This window comes from Trachypithecus francoisi, unplaced genomic scaffold, assembly GCF_009764315.1.
Source record: "Trachypithecus francoisi isolate TF-2019V2 unplaced genomic scaffold, Tfra_2.0 Lachesis_group11, whole genome shotgun sequence".
NCBI classification, from domain to species: Eukaryota; Metazoa; Chordata; class Mammalia; order Primates; family Cercopithecidae; genus Trachypithecus; species Trachypithecus francoisi.
In genome coordinates, this window is record NW_022681456.1 from 21823577 (window position 1) to 21839237 (window position 15661).

The 15661-nt window shown below is 53.6% G+C and overlaps 1 protein-coding gene across 2 annotated transcripts; it reads left to right on the forward strand.

The window, feature by feature from the left end:
- The first annotated feature begins 322 nt into the window (after positions 1-322).
- PHETA1 (PH domain containing endocytic trafficking adaptor 1) lies at positions 323-8566 on the forward strand. Of its 2 annotated transcripts, none has more exons than XM_033220601.1 (3): positions 323-524; positions 3198-3342; positions 5785-8566. In XM_033220601.1, the coding sequence occupies exon 3, from the start codon at positions 5821-5823 to the stop codon at positions 6562-6564; it is 744 nt and encodes a 247-aa protein (XP_033076492.1). In that variant the 5' UTR covers positions 323-524; positions 3198-3342; positions 5785-5820; the 3' UTR covers positions 6565-8566. The 2 variants fall into 2 exon arrangements, with proteins under 2 accessions (XP_033076492.1, XP_033076493.1); XM_033220602.1 differs by lacking the exon at positions 323-524 and adding an exon at positions 541-1102.
- The last annotated feature ends 7095 nt before the right edge of the window (positions 8567-15661 follow it).

Consider the following 15661-nt stretch of genomic DNA (forward strand, 5'->3'; position numbering starts at 1 on the left):
GGGGAGTTTGGACTTAAGCTTAAGACTTCAGCGAATGGCCCGCCCAGGATCCCCAAATGCTTTTTCCAGGCTAATCCACGACCTGGGCCGGTCCTTACCTTTGGTATCGCAATGAGCTTCCCGGGCTCGAATCCTCTTTTCTGGGCTAGGGCACTGGGGAGTCGCGAGCCACGAGCGGACCCTTTAAGAGTGATTTCGAGGGCGGGCTCACGGGGGCGTGGCGAATCCGGGGGCGTGCCGGTTCGGGGCCGGCCAATCGGGAGGCGGGAAGAACGCGGGGGCGGTCCCGGCGCGAGCAGGCCGGGAAGGGTTAAAGGGGCGCGCCCGTGGGTCGCGGACTGTCCGGTTGCTCCCGCCTCCTTCCGTCGGATCTGAGCTCTCCCGCGGCTGCGCCGGCCCGGCCGCCCAGGAGACAAAGCGCTGCTGCCGCCGTTGCCGCAACCGGGCCAGCCCTGGACCATGGCCGGGCCACCCCCCACCGTCGCGCCTCCCGTCCCGTCGCCGCCCTAGGCCTGCGCTGCGAGGTAAGGCGGGCCTGGCGGGGAGACCTGCACCGGACACCGGACCCGGGTCAGGCCGCCCTGGGCCTCGGGGTTCCCCGGCCACCTGGAGAGCGCGCTGCGGGGATCTTCCCTGCTGGGACTTTGCACCAGTGGTCACTTCTCCAGCTGCCGAGGCGAACTTGGCCGATGACCACCCTCCCCGCCCTCAGCCCATAGGGACATCTGTCGCTGTGGAGGACTGCGGACAAGCCCCCTATTCTGCCGCTGATCACCCATCTGGGGCCCTGACTGTTCTTTAAGGAACTTAAGAGAGCTGCCACGCACAACACACAAAGGGACAGAGAGCAGCCGGCAGCAGGGCCACACCTGGAGAAGCAGCCCCTGCCGTGGGCAAGGGGGCTGCCTGTGTCTGGACGGCGGTGCTGGCACGTCCCTGGGGTCCCTGCTGGTGCGGTGACGGACAGGCTGGACTTCAGTGTTCTTGGCATACACGTTTTTCAGCCTGTGCCTGCCACACCCTCTTCCCCACGCCCACTGCTAGGGGACACTGAGGGCAGCTGGATTCAACTCCAGGACCTGCGGTTCTGGCTTTCATTAAAGTGAGTGCCAAAATGCCATGCTTCAGTCTCCCCAGAGACCTGGGTTCCAGGGCCAGCTGTGCCCCTGGAGATCTTGGATGAATTATTTGCCTTTTTGACAGCTCTTTCCCTGAAAGCATTTTGCAAAATGACTCTTCAGGAGTAAATTCACTCAGCCCATAAAGGGATGGAAGTTAACATCCCCATTTTACAGATGAGGTCGAGAAAACCCCGACTCACAGCAGCTAATATTTGCAATCCATTTCCCATAGTTTGCCAGTGGGTTTTCCTTCTTTTAGCTTATGAACCCTTGCCACACAGCCCATTTTAACAGACGAGGAAACTGAGGCTTACAAAGGTGAAACGACTTGTCCAAGGCCCTCCAGCCTGGACCTGCAGAGGCAGGAACTTTGCCTTGGGAGCAGAGCAGGGCCAGGCTCCCTCCAGCTTCCTGTCTGGCCCTGGGCTGTTGAATCAGCAGCAGTGCCCACAATGGACTCTGAACTTCTTGGAAAACAGTGTGGGGAGATAAGGCAGGGACCAGGCCTTCGCTCCAGGCAAGGCTGAAGCCTGTGCCCCTGTAGTTTCCTGCCTTCCCTGTTCTGGTGGAGGCAGGGGTCATGGGCAGAGCTGGGTCCTGTGCCTGCTGGTGACTTTGAAGCAGTTTGGCCTCCATCTGGGCAGTGCAGGGAGGAGGTTTGCTGAGCAGGAGGGAAGTTGCTATTCCTTTGGCCTTGATGGGGTGGAGAGACCCCAAGATCAGCTCCTTTATTTGGGTGGCTTGCCTGGAGCATATGATTCTGGGCACAGTTGTATGCCTCTGGCCAACTTATTGAACCTCCCTTTGTCCATTTCCACATCTGTGAATGTGGGATGAGACCCCTTGTCTTGGGGCCGTTGAGAGGTTTCAGAAGATACCTGCAGAATGAATCAAACAGCTATGTGAGCACCTACTGCATGCCTGGTACTGGAATTCAGACCACAAATGCCCCAGCTTTCCTAGAGCAGACAAAAATGACCCAGGTATTAATAATTTCAGGTGGAGGCACAGGAGAGGGACTGGGGGGCCTCTTATGCATAGGGTGGCCAGGGACCACCTCTCTGAGGAGGTGACAGCTAGGCTGAGACCAAAGGATGGGGAGCTGGCCTTGTGAAGACCTGCAGGCAGACAGCCGGGACCAAGTCTTGGAGGTGGGGATGTGTCTGGTGTATTTAAGGAACAGAAAGGAGGTCAGGATGGCTGGAGCTGAGTGAACAAGGGGGAAAGAGGTAGGAAAAGAGAACTTGGAAGCCATGGGAGGCTTGGACTGTTTTTTTTTTTTTTTTTTGAGGCAGGATCTCACTATGTCGCCCAGGCTGGAGTGCAGTGGCATGATTACTCCCAAGTTCAAGGGGTCCTTCCATGTTAGCCTCCCAGACAGCTAGGACTAGAGGCTTGTGTCAACATGCCCAGCTATTTTTTTTCTATTTTTTGTAGAGGTAGGGTCTTGCTCTGTTGTCCAGGCTGGTCTCTAACTCAAGCGATCCTCCCGCCTCAGCCTCCCAAAGTGCTAGCATTACAGGTGTGAGCCACCGAACCCTGCCTAAGGATTTAATTTTATGCTGAGAGAAGTAGGGAGCCATGGGAGGGTTTAGAGCAGAGGAGGAGTGTGATTGGACTTAATTTTCACAGGATCCCTCTGTGGGGAGTGGATTTCAGTGTAGCTCGGAGAAGAGCCTAGGAAGGAGGCTTGGATCTTACCTTGAGGAACACGGACGAGGGGGCAAGGAGACTTGTGTGGAGGCTATAGCAGCCGTTCCAGTGAATGGTGATGGGGCCTAGAATGGGGAGGTGCAGTGGACAGATTAGGCAACTGATTTGGAAGACGCTGGAGAGGGGGGATCAACTGGACTTGATATGTGATCAGATGTGGGGGTGAGAGGGAAACCAAGGGCCATTTGCTGAGATCAGAAGTATGACACGGGGACGTTTGGGGAAAAGCCAAGAAGAATGTGAACTGCAGCTGTGCTCAGCAGGCGTTGTGTGCCTGGCCCTGTGCTCTGTAAAGTCCGTGTAGTCACTGTATCATTGTCACAACAGCCCTGACTTAGGCACTGTTACGATCCCATTTTACAGATGCAGAAACGGAGGCCCAGAGAGGTTAATAGCCTGCCTGGGGTCCCCCAGCCCGGATGCTGCAGAGCTGACATTTGAATCCAGAGAAGAGCAAGCTGAGGCTGGAGCTGAACAGAGGGCAGGGAGGCGAGTGGTGGCCTGAGAGGTAGGTAGGAGCGGAACTGGGCGAGTGGGGCGGGAGGGTCCTGTGAGAACTGGGGCCAGCATCCACATGGGAGTTGATGGGTGGTGGTGTGGGGAATGCGTGAATCCCTGTGGCTTAGAGAGGGACAGCTGTATCTGAGAGGCGGGGGGGGGGGGGGGGCGGATTCAACACCTGGAGACTTTGGGGGCTCTGGCCTTGCCCCCCACTAGGTCAGGACAGACTGACCTCAGTTTCTTTTTTTATTTTAAGTTCCGTGATACATGTGCAGAACATGCAGGTTTGTCACATAGGTATACGTGTGCCATGGTGGCCTGCTGCACCTATTGACCTGTTCTCTAAGTTCCCTCCCCTCACCCCCATCATCCAACAGGCCCCAGTGTGTGTTCTGCCCCTCCCTGTCCACATGTTCTCATTGTTCAACTCCTACTTATGAGTAAGAACATGCGGTATTTGGTTTTCTGTTCCTGTGTTAATTTGCTAAGGATGATGGCTTCCAGCTTCATCTATTTCCCTGCAAAGGACATGATCTCATTCCTTTTTATGGCTGGATGGTTTTCCATGGTGTATATATACCACATTTTCTTTATACACTCTATCATTGATGGGCATTTTCTCAGTTTCTAAGTCACAACTCATGTTCCCTCTTCTAGGAAGCCTTCCCTGACTGCCTATGTGGGTGACAGGAGGTGGCAAGGACAACCCCTTCCCCCCTAGGTCAGGTAGTCCGACAGGGCCCCACTGTGGTCCTCTGCTCTTAGGAGAGCCACCACCCTGACCTCATTCCACCAGGCTCTGAGAAAGACACCACCCAGGCAGGGGAATGAACACTGAGTGCCTACTGCGTACCAGGACTATATATGCTTTGCCTCTTGAAAAATGTAGCTACCATCCTATGCAGGCTGAGGCTCTGCAGTGGGAGATAAGGTGGGCTCTCAAAATGGCCGTGGAAAACCCCAAGGGAAGGTGGCCAGGCCAGGGACGCAGATGCCACCTCCCGATAAGTCCTTCCTGGCCAGCATTGCCCCATCGTATACTCCTTGGGGGAAGGTGAATGGGGTCACTGTGGCTGACGGCATGGAGTTAGAGTCCTCTATGCTAAATGGCATGGGACGCCCCCCTGCCCCTCCTTCCTGTAAGTCAGCCTAACCCTGGGCTTGCATGTTTCCCCAGATTCTTTCTTTTTTTTGAGACAGAGTCTGGCTCTCTCCCCAGGCAGGAGTGCAGTAGTGCAATCTCGGCCTACTGCAACTTCTGCCTCCTGGGTTTAAGCAGTTTTCCTGCCTCAGCCTCCCAAGTATCTGGGATTATAGGCACTCCCCACCAAGCCTGGCTATTTTTTTTTTTTTTTTTTTCTGAGATGGAGTCTTGCTCTGTCGCCCAGGCTGGAGTGCAATGGCATGATCTCGGCTCACTGCAGCCTCTGCCTCTTGGGTTCAAGCGATTCTTCTGCCTCAGTCTCCCAAGTAGCTGGGATTATGGGTGTGTACCACTACACCTGGTGGTTTTTTTTTTTTTTTTTGTATTTTTAGTAGAGATGGGGTTTTGCCATGTTGGCCAGGCTGGTCTTGAACTCCTGACCTCAGGTGAGAAGGATCGGCCTTGGCCTCCCAAAGCGCTGGGATTACAGGCGTGAGCCACTACGCCCAGCCCCTGTCTTATTTTCCATAGGACATGAGACTACCTGGCAGACGTCTTATCTGTTTGTTAACTGTCTGCTCCCTTTCACTTGCCAGTGGCATTTTAACACCACAAGGGCAGGGACCCTGTCCATCTTGTTTTTGCTCTATCCCTAGGCCTGGAACAGTGCCTGGCACACAGTAGATGCTTAATAAACATTCCATGAATGAAGTCAATCTCTACAACTCTCTGAAGTTGGTTCTGCTCATATCCCTATTTCATGGACGGACAAACCAAAGTCGAACCACAAAGTCAGGGCTGGGACCTGGCAGGGACTGCAGAAGCCAGCTGGTCTTGTTCTTGGGATGATGGAAACAGCAGCACATGAAATGAGGCCTGGGTTTGGATTTCAGCCCTGCCCAACCTGCTTTGTGACACCGGGGAAGCAGTTAACCTCTCTGTGCCTGTTTCCTCATCTGTTGAACCAGAGCCAGGCCAGTCCCTGTGACCTAAGGTCTATTGTGAGATCAAGTGAGTTCATCCCTCTGAAATGTCTGGCATGCAGCAGGAACTCACAACATTATTTCAGGGATACAGGAGGGCAAGAGGTTATGAGGCTATCTGGGGAGGCTGGTGAGACCCAGGTTCCTGTCCTGTCTCTGCTCCTTAGGAGTTGTGGGCACATGGGCTGCCTGCTTCCATCCTGTGAGTGTCAGTTTCTTCATCTGTGAAATGGGGATGCACTGTGGCCGCAAGCTCCCCTTGGGGCACTGGGTGACCTAGCATCAGTGGCCTTGTGCATAACAGCCCTTCCATGGGGTCCAGGCCCCGGGCTCCCCTCCAGGCCCGGCGATTGCCGCCATGAAGCTGAACGAGCGCAGCCTGGCCTTCTACGCCACCTGCGACGCCCCAGTGGACAACGCAGGCTTCCTGTACAAGAAGGGCGGGCGACACGCAGCCTACCACCGGCGCTGGTTCGTCCTGCGCGGGAACATGCTCTTCTACTTCGAGGATGCGGCCAGCCGCGAGCCCGTGGGCGTCATCATCCTGGAGGGCTGCACCGTGGAGCTGGTGGAGGCCGCTGAAGAGTTCGCCTTCGCCGTGCGCTTCGCGGGGACCCGGGCGCGCACCTACGTGCTGGCCGCTGAAAGTCAGGCTGCCATGGAGGGTTGGGTCAAGGCCCTGTCGCGTGCCAGCTTCGACTACCTGCGGCTGGTGGTGCGTGAGCTGGAGCAGCAGCTGGCGGCTGTGCGTGGCGGGGGTGGCATGGCCCTGCCCCAGCCTCAGTCCCTGCCCTTGCCCCCGTCCCTGCCCTCTGCTCCGGCCCCAGTCCCATTCTTGCCCTCTGCCCCGGCCCCAGTCCCAGCCCTGCCCCTGCCGCGCCGGCCCAGCGCCCTCCCGCCCAAGGAGAATGGCTGCGCTGTCTGGAGCACTGAGGCCACCTTCAGGCCTGGACCCGAGCCCCCTCCACCACCGCCTCGCCGCCGGGCCTCGGCACCCCACGGGCCTCTGGACGTGGCCCCCTTCGCCCGGCTGCACGAGTGCTATGGCCAGGAGATCCGGGCCCTGCGCGGCCAATGGCTCAGCAGCCGGGTCCAGCCCTGAGGCCACCAGGGCACCTGTTTTAGGGGGACGCAAGCTCCACACCCTCTGGGACAGGCCCGGTCCTGGAGAGACTGGGGGAGCTGGTCCTGAGGGAAATCATGGGCAAAGCTAGCCCCCAGTCCCTGAATGGCCTGGTTTTGGGGGATGCAGGCTCTGAGAAGGTGCTGGATTCTGAATGGGACTTTAGGACCATGTGATTCAGAAGGCCTGCCCTTGAGAGGACGTCACACGCGACACTAAGGAGAATCCAGGGCCTGAGGGGTAGGTTTCCTGAGAACTTGGGCCCCAGGCTGGCCTGAGCTGCCTGGCAGAGGCCTTTGCTGGCAACAGGCCTTGCCAAGCCTGCAGCTCAGAGGGTCACTGGGACTGAGGACAATCTGTGGCCTGAAAAGCAAATGCACAGTTAGTGCGGCTCCTGACTGGGCCCTCAGGCTGGACAGAGAGAGGATCAGTCGTGGCAGCCACACCTGGGCCTGGCCTTGCTCCAGGACCTGCCAGAGGAGCTGACCTGGCTCCGTGCCTGCCTGTCTCCAGGAGCAGGACAGTGGCTTGGAGGGTGGCGACTGGGGACACAGGTGCAGGTGTTAGTGCAGGACCGGAAGGGTGAGGTGGCCTAGTCACTGGGGCTCCTGGCCTGGGCCGGCTGAGGCAGGACTCTGTCGGGTCCCCTGCCAGGCCTCATGGTGGTGCTCCTGGTGGTAGTGGCTTTCTGGCTGCAGGCCCTGTCTTTGTCTCCGTGGTGGCTCTCACAGGGCTCTCCGGACACTCCTTGACTGCATCCTTCAGTCTTGGCCCCCAGGCCTGGGGCCTCTTGGGAGCTCTCCTGACCTCCCTTTCTGGGCTGGGCAGCCATGGCCCGAGGTGACCTTCTAGCAGGTTCCCCCAGGGAGGGGAGGCCACCAGCTGACTCACCACCTAAGATGGCCCAGGTGCTGACCTAGTGGCAGAGAAAACACAGCCTCACACTGAATGCAACTTCCAGAGCCCCTCTTCAGCTCCAGGCAGCCCCCTCCAACAGGTCCCCTCCTGAGCTCAGCCCCCACCCCCATACTCCCGGTGGGGACCAGGTCTTGCCTGGCTTCGGGGCTGACCGCCGGTCCCCTTTCTTCTCACCACAGTGCCCATTCTTCATCCAGGGAGAACCTCGGGGCTGGGAATACCCTCTGGCACTCACCCTGGGTCATGTTTACAGTCCTCAATGCCCCACACGAGGGGCCGCCTGAGGACACCTCCACCCTGACCTTGATTTTCCCAAACGCTGCCCCTTGGTGACAAACTCAGCCCAAAACCCCTTCTTTCTGTCTTTGGAGACCCATGGGCTTGGGGAAATATGGAGGGGGTGTGTCTGCAATCAAGGCCTCTCCAGCTCACGGCTGGCCCGGTGGGCTGGGACCTCAGTCTGAATTTTAAATACTTAGGGTGCATTTTTTTTTTTCTGGCAACAAAGCTTGATGTTTTCACTGCTTTAGTTTCCTGTTTGCTGGTGGGAGGGGATACGATCTGTGACTCTGGACTTGGCTTGGGGGAACAGTTGTCACTGCCCCTGAGGAGAGGGGCAGCTTGGGCTGGAGAAGCATAGCCAGAGACGGAGCCCCTCGAGTGGGATCCTTGGCTGCTTCATTGTCTTCCCCCCAGCAAGCCCTGCTCTCCTCCACAGGCACCTCTGGAGTCTTGGTACGGTCCCCACTCACCTCCTTCCAGAGTCCTGAGTGGTGTGGGTGGGGGTGGCACAGGATCTGGGGCTTGGGAGGGGTTCGGAGCTGCCCAGACCCCCGTGTCCTGGCAGACTCAGCTGGTGGGGTGAGGTGTTAACCCCAGTCCTGGCGTAGGTTTACAGACTCTCAAGGTACGCTGGCCCTGGTCTCCTGGGAGAGAGGGGTGGGGGATGTCCCCTACCAAAGCATAAGGCGGGGTCAGGCTGCCTCCCAGGTTGGGTGTCGGGGGAGCTTTCCGGCAGCCTGGGAGGGAGATGCAAGGGCTAAAATAAAATTTTGTCAAGCAATGGCTGATCGTGTCATTTTTTTCCCCATCAAAATTTTTGATTGATTTCCCTGGCAGAGCCCAGAGCAGGCTGTGCAAGGGCAGGGACTAGTGTGTGATACCACATGGCTGGTGCCCTGCCAGGCGCATTCTCACTTCTCAAGGCAGATGCTGGTCCCATTTTACAGATGTGGGAAACAGGCTCACTGAGGTTATGAAACTTGCCAAAGCCACATAGCTGGAGAGTGTCAGAGCAGGGATGTAAATCTCTGGAATCCCATGACAGGATAGAGTCTTCAGGAAGAATATAAGGGAAAATGGAGCCCAAAGTTCCTTTCAGAAGGGAGAGAAGGCAGGGAAAAGCCAAGGATTTGAAAGCTAACTGGGCTGAAGACCTGAGAGTTGGCAGGGACATTAACAATCCTGATTAGGATGGCAGATGGAAGAGTCGAAACTGCATGCTTCTCACTGATAAGTTCATGGAGGCTGTGGAGGGAGCTGGAGTGAAGAGGACTCTGGCACCGATGCACGTTCAGAAGGAAAGAGCCTGTGATTGATTAGTCATAGCTGCCGTGAGCACCACGTGCCTGGTAGTGGTGCTCATGCCATGTATCCGCTCTCTGACTAAGTCTGTCTACTGGGTTAATGGGGGCGTTCACAGAGGGGGCTGGCCCAAGGTGGCCTAGCATGATGGACTTAAGCCCTAGGTCCTCTTCACATGGACTCAGTTTGGGTCACAGGTCTCCCTTGCAGGCCTGGAAAAATCCTGTACATTTAGGAACATGTGGCTTAGGGTGAGCAACCTACAGTCCTCATGTTCAAGAAATGAAAAGTATGAAGATCAGGGAATCATGGCCCTTGTGAGCATCCAGTGCATGCTGAATAATTTTTTCCATCTCTTGTGGGACCACAGCTGACAGATGGGGGCTGGGGAAGTGGCTCCCCACACAGGCTGAGTCAGGGCACTACCTGTGGCATTTGTGACCACAGCCACCGTACAGCATGGGGCAAAGAGTGGGGGAAAAAGTGGGAGAGAAAAACAGCTCCAAGAGGGAGGGTCAGCAGCAAAATGCTGGACATCCAACTGCTGATACGTCAGTGATTCCTCTGGACCCAGGGGAGGTGTTCAGGGCACAAGTCTAAGGGGGCACCATATGTGGTCAGAAGGAATATTCTGAGAAGCCACTCGGGGTAGAAGGTGAGGCCCTCAAGCAGGACAATGCAGTGAGAGGTTAGGCTGATTGTCAAACATCCTTCCACCCTAAATACTTAGTCAAATTCAATCAGTTACGCTGCCATAGGCTCTCAGGGAATAGCTAAACTTTAGCTGCCAGAGAGTGGCCGTGTGGCCTGATTTTGGTCAATGAGATGTGAGTTGGAAGAGTCTTCTTCCTTCCAAAATACACAATAAAGAGCTCTTCATTGGCCAGGTGCGGTGGCTCACACCTGTAATCCCAGCACTTTGGGAGGCCAAGGCAGGCAGATCACGAGGTCAGGAGTTCGAGACCAGCCTAGCCAATGTAGTGAAACCCTGTCTCTACTAAAAAGCACAAAAATTACCCAGGTATGGTGGTGGGCGCCTATAGTCCCAGCTACTCGGGAGGCTGAGGCAGGAGAATCGCTTGAACCCAGGAGGGGGAGGTTGCAGTGAGCCGAGATCGTGCCACTGCACTCCAGCCTGGGCAACAGAGCAAGACTCTGTTCCAAAAAAAAAAAAAAAAAAGCTCTTCATTGTTCTCTGTGGGGATGGAGAAGGGGGAGTAATGTCTGTGATGCCTGGAACTGTGGCATCCATCTTGCAGTCATGAAGTTGACCACTCTAAAGAAAATGCCCTATACTGAGTTTGGCACACATTTGAGGGTGGTTCTGGGTAACCAACTGCAGGGCTGCTGATGGCTCAGTGGGGAACGGGTTGGGGCTAGAATGGGATTCCCTGTTAGAGTAAAGGGGCCACTGCTTCTTATCCCTTCCTAAAGAGTGAACAAATATTGAAGGAAGATCATGTCCCCCTACGGCCCTGCCTCTCGGATGTTCCTAAGTGGGGCTGCTTTGTCCCTGCTATGTGCTATGTGGCTAGATCTGGTGCCAACTCTCTGCTCCCCCAACCCCTCTGCGGATGACTTCGCCACACTCACCTTGCACAAACTTTGTTATGAAAAAGTTCCTGCGGCCGGGCACGGTGGCTTATACCTGTAATTTCAGCACTTTGTGGAGACTGAGGCGGCAGATCATCTGAGGTAGGGAGTTCGAGACCAGCCTGACCAACGTGGAGAAACCCCATCTCCACTAAAAATACAAAATTAGCTGGGCATGTGGTGCACGCCTGTAATCCCAGCTACTCGGGAGGCTGAGGCAGGAGAATTGCTTGAACCTGGGAGGTGGAGTTTGTCCAGCCTGAGCAACAAGAGTGAAACTTCGTGTCAAAAAAAAAAAAAAAAGTTCCTGCTACCTGTCCTAACTTCTAAAATCTCAGCATTCAACATGAAACTCTTCCAAGATGGTAAAAGAATAAGTTGTCTAAGCCTAGCTGTAGGTTTTGCATTTTTCTGATGAAGACTTTTTTAAAAGGTGGGCAAAATATTTGCAAGTCATTTGCAATCTGATATGCAGAATATAGAGATATCCTAAAACTCAACAACAACAAAAAACAACCTAATCTAAAATTGGGCAAAAGGCCAGGCGAGGTTGTTCATGCCTGTAATCCTAGCACTTTAGGAGACCGCGGCGGGCAGATCACCTGAGGCCAGAGGTTTGAGACCAGCCAGGCCGACATGGTAAAACCCTGTCTCCACTAAAAATACAAAAATTAGCCAGGCGTGGTGGTGGGTCCCTGTAGTCCCAACTACTTGGGAGGCTGAGGCAGGAGAATTGCTGGAACCCAGGAGGTGGGAGGTTGCAGTGAGCCAAGATGGCACCACTGCACTCCAGCCTGGGTGACAGAGCGAGACTCCGTCTCAAAAAACAAAACAAAACAAACAGTCTGGGCATGGTGGCTCACACCTGTAATCCCAGCACTTTGGGAGGCCGAGGTGGGAGGATCACCTGAGGTCAGGAGTTTGAGACCAGCCTGGCCAACATGGTGAAACCCTGTCTCTACTCAAGATACAAAATTAGCCGGGCGTGGTGGCAGGTACCTGTAATCCCAGCTACTCAGAAGACTGAGGCATGAGAATTGCTTAAACCCGGGAGGGGGAGGTTGCAGTGAGCCGAGATCGTGCCATCGCACTCCAGCCTGGGGGTAGAGCAAGACTCTGTCTCCAAAAAAAAAAAAAAAAAAAAAAGGGCAAAAGACTTGAGTAGACATTTCTCCAAAGAAGATATAAATGGCCAATAAGCAATAAGTACATGAAAAGATGCTCACCATCAGTAATCAGTAGCAAAACACAAGTCAAATTAGGATGGCTACAGTCAACACAGAAAATAACAAGTGTTGGCCAGAATGTGGAGAAATTGCACAACCCTTGTGCACTGTTGGTGGGAATGTAATATGATGCAGCCACTGTGGAAAAAAGTGTGGTGGTTCCTCAAATAGTTACAAATAGAATTATCATATGATGTAGCAATTCACTGCTTGGTATATATCCGAAAGAATTGAAAGCAGAGTTTTTTGTTTTTTGTCTTTTTGAGATGGAATTTCGGTCTGTCACCTGAGCTGGAGTGCAGTGGCACGATCTCGGCTTACTGCAACCTCTGCCTCCTGGGTTCAAGCAATTCTCCTGCCTCAGCCTCCCGAGTAGCTGGGATTACAGGCGCCCGTCACCATGCCCGGCTAATTTTTGTATTTTTAGTAGAGATGGGGAGGCTGGTCTCGAACTCCTGACCTCAGGTGGTCTGCCTGCCTCGGCCTCCCAAAGTGCTGGAATTTCAGGCTTGAGCCACTATGCCCAGCTGTTTTTTTTTTTTTTTTCTTATAGAGACAGTGTCTTACCCTGTTGCCCAGGCTGGAGTGCAGTGGTGACACCATTTAGGCTCACTGCAGCCTCAATCACCCTGGTCCAAGCGATCTTCTCACTTCGCCCTTCCAAGTAGCTGGAACCACAGGTGCATGCCAGCACACCTGACTAACTTTTTTATCTTAGAGATGGGGGTCTTGCTGTGTTGGCCAGGTTGGTCTTGAACTCCTGGGCCCAAGCAATCCTCCTGCCTTGGCCGCTCAAAGTGCTGAGATTACAGACATGAGCCACCACACCTGGCTAAAGCAGGGTCTAGAAGAGACATTTGCACACCCATGTTCATAGCAGCATTACTCATGTGTCCATCCCAAGTGTCCATCAGTGGATGAGTGGATAAACAAACCGTGGTCTATCCAGGCGATGGAATATTTTTCAACCTTAAGGGATGGAAATTCTGACACATGCTACAACATGGATGAACCCTGAAGACACTGGGCTAAGTGAAATAAGCCAGTCACCAAACAGCAAATACTATATAATTCTGCTTATAGGAGGTATTATTTTGATGCAAAAGTAATTGCAGTCTTGCTATTACTTTTAATGACAAAAGCCGCAATTGATTTTGCACCGACCTAATACTAAAAGTAGCCAAATTCAGAGACAAAAAGTAGAAAAGTGGGTGGCAGGGGCTCAGGGGAGGCAAAATGGGGAGTTAGTGATTAATGAGTACAGAGTTTAGTTTTGCAAGATGAAAAGAGTTGTGGAGATGGAGGGTGATGGTGGCTGCATTGTTATGAATGTTCTGGATACCACTGAACTGTACACTCAAAAATGGTTAAGATGGCAAAGTTATGGCCGGGCACGATGGCTCATGCCTGTAATCTCAGCACTTTGGGAGGCCGAGGTGGGCAGATTGCTTGAGCCCAGGAGCTTGAGACCAGCCTGGGCAACACGGCAAAACTCCATCTCTAAAAAAAACACAAAAATTAGCCAGGCATAGTGGTGTGTGCTTGTAGTCCCAGCTATTCAGGAGGTTGAGGTGGGAGGATTGCTTGAGCCTGGAAGGTGGAAGTTGCAGTGAGCTGAGATTACACCACTGTACTCCAGCCTGGGTGACAGAGTGACCCCCCACCTCAAAAAAAAAAAAAGAAAAAAGAAAAAAGCAAACATTATGTGTATTATGTATATTTTACCACAATAATAATAATAATAATAATAATAATAATAAAGGCGGGCCCATAGATTGTTTTTTCCAAGAGGGTTTCCTGTTCCTGACATAGGGGCCAGCTACCTTTGTGGTTGCCCTGTGCCTGGGACTGAGAGCAGCTGAGTGTCAGGGCTGCAGTTGCTGCCCTCTCTTCATAGTCCAGGGGCGCAGCTGTCATTGCTTCTCTAGTTGTGATGCTGAAAAATCCCAGGGCAGGGCACCCAGGCCCTCTAGGCTGCAACTCCCTGAGAAAGGGGCCTCCCCTCTGTCCCTCCCTGGGGCCTGGCACAGAGAAGCCAATCTTTGCCTCCACCCCTCTCTCAGCTTCCCTGATTCTTCCCTTCTTGACTACAGCTGATCGGATGGGAGTTGGTCAGATACAAGCTGAGCCAATCAGGGTCCTGGGAACTAAGTTCAGTAGCCATAAGTGCTAAACTTAAGAGTTGATGGCGGCCAGGTGCGGTGGCTCAAGCCTGTAATCCCAGCACTTTGGGAGGCCGAGATGGGCGGATCATGAGGTCAGGAGATCGAGACCATCCTGGCTAACACGTGAAACCCCATCTCTACTAAAAGATACAAAAAACTAGCCGGGTGAGGTGGCGGGCGCCTGTAGTCCCAGCTACTCGGGAGGCTGAGGCAGGAGAATGGTGTAAACCTGGGAGGTGGAGCTTGCAGTGAGCTGAGATCCGGCCACTGCACTCCAGCCTGGGCGACAGAGTGAGACTCCGTCTCAAAAAAAAAAAAAAAAAAAAACAAAAAAAAAAAAAAAAGAGCTGATGGCTGGATAACCCTTCTGGGACATGATGGCAGGAAAACAAATAGCCAGGCCTTAGAGAGAGCTAAGAGCACAATAGCCTGTGCAACACCTGTTGAAGTCCAGCTGAACTTCCTGTTTTGGGGTTTTCCAAGATCTCCCCTGGATCCTCCCAATAAACATTTGCATAGTTAAGTGGGTTATAATTTCTTTCAACCCAACAGTTCTAGACTGTAAGACACCCAGTGAATATCTGTTCTGTGCTCCTATTCTGTCATTCTCTTCTATTTGCCAGTGTCCGTCCTAGGGGCTGGCACACCCAGGGGGCCAAAGAAAACCAACTGGATGAGAAGTCCCTCTGAGACCTATGACAGTCAGTGGGGCTTAACCTTTAGTTTGTGTCCAAATCACCTGGAGTGCTTCTTAAAAATGCAGATTCCTGGGCCCTGGCTCAGTAGGTTTGGGCAGGGCCCAGGAAACTGCATTTTGAGTAGGCTGCAAGGGATTCTAGGGCCACAGCTGAAGAAATGATAAGGTAGTGTGGTGGCAGCCTCTAAGATGGGCCCCAGGTGACCCTGCTTTCTGGTATCCACATCCTGGTATGGTTCTTTCCCACACTGAGTTATGGTGGGCCCATGTGGCCAATAGATTACACTGGATGCAACAATGGGGCTTCCAAATCTAGGTCACAGAAGACACTACAATCTCCGCTGTGGCTACTCTGGGGGAAGTCAGCCACCATGTTGTGAGGATGCTCAAGCAGCCCTGTGGAGAGGCCTACCTGGAGAACTGAAGTGCACAACCAGCACCAACTTGCGGGCCATGGGAGTGAGCCATCTTGGAAGCGGATCCTCCAGTCCCAGAACAGCCTTCAGATGACTGCAGCCCTGGGTGATGGCGTAACTGTAACCTCCTGCAAGACCTACCAGCCAGAATCATCCAGTTACACAATCCCCAAATTCCCAACTCATGGAGATTATGAGAGATAAATGCTTACTGTTTTAAGCCACTCAATCTTGGTATAGTTTGTTATGCAGTAATAGACAACTAGTAAACTAGTGATGCTATGATGATCAAATCCATTTTCCAGTTAAGGAAACTGAGTTTCATGGAAGGGCTCTAGAATTACCTGATAGTGGAGATTCAAAGCCAGGCCAGGCTAAGTTCAAAGCCTGTACTTTCACAGCTATTCCCTAGGGGGCTTGAGAAGGTCACACATCAGCAAAGAGCTCAACTGTTTCTCCCTCTCATTGTGTGCAGGT

Coding starts and splice junctions, on each gene's coding strand:
- PHETA1 (XM_033220601.1), top strand. CDS start 5,821: ATGAAGCTGAACGAGCGCAGCCTGGCCTTCTACGCCACCTGCGACGCC.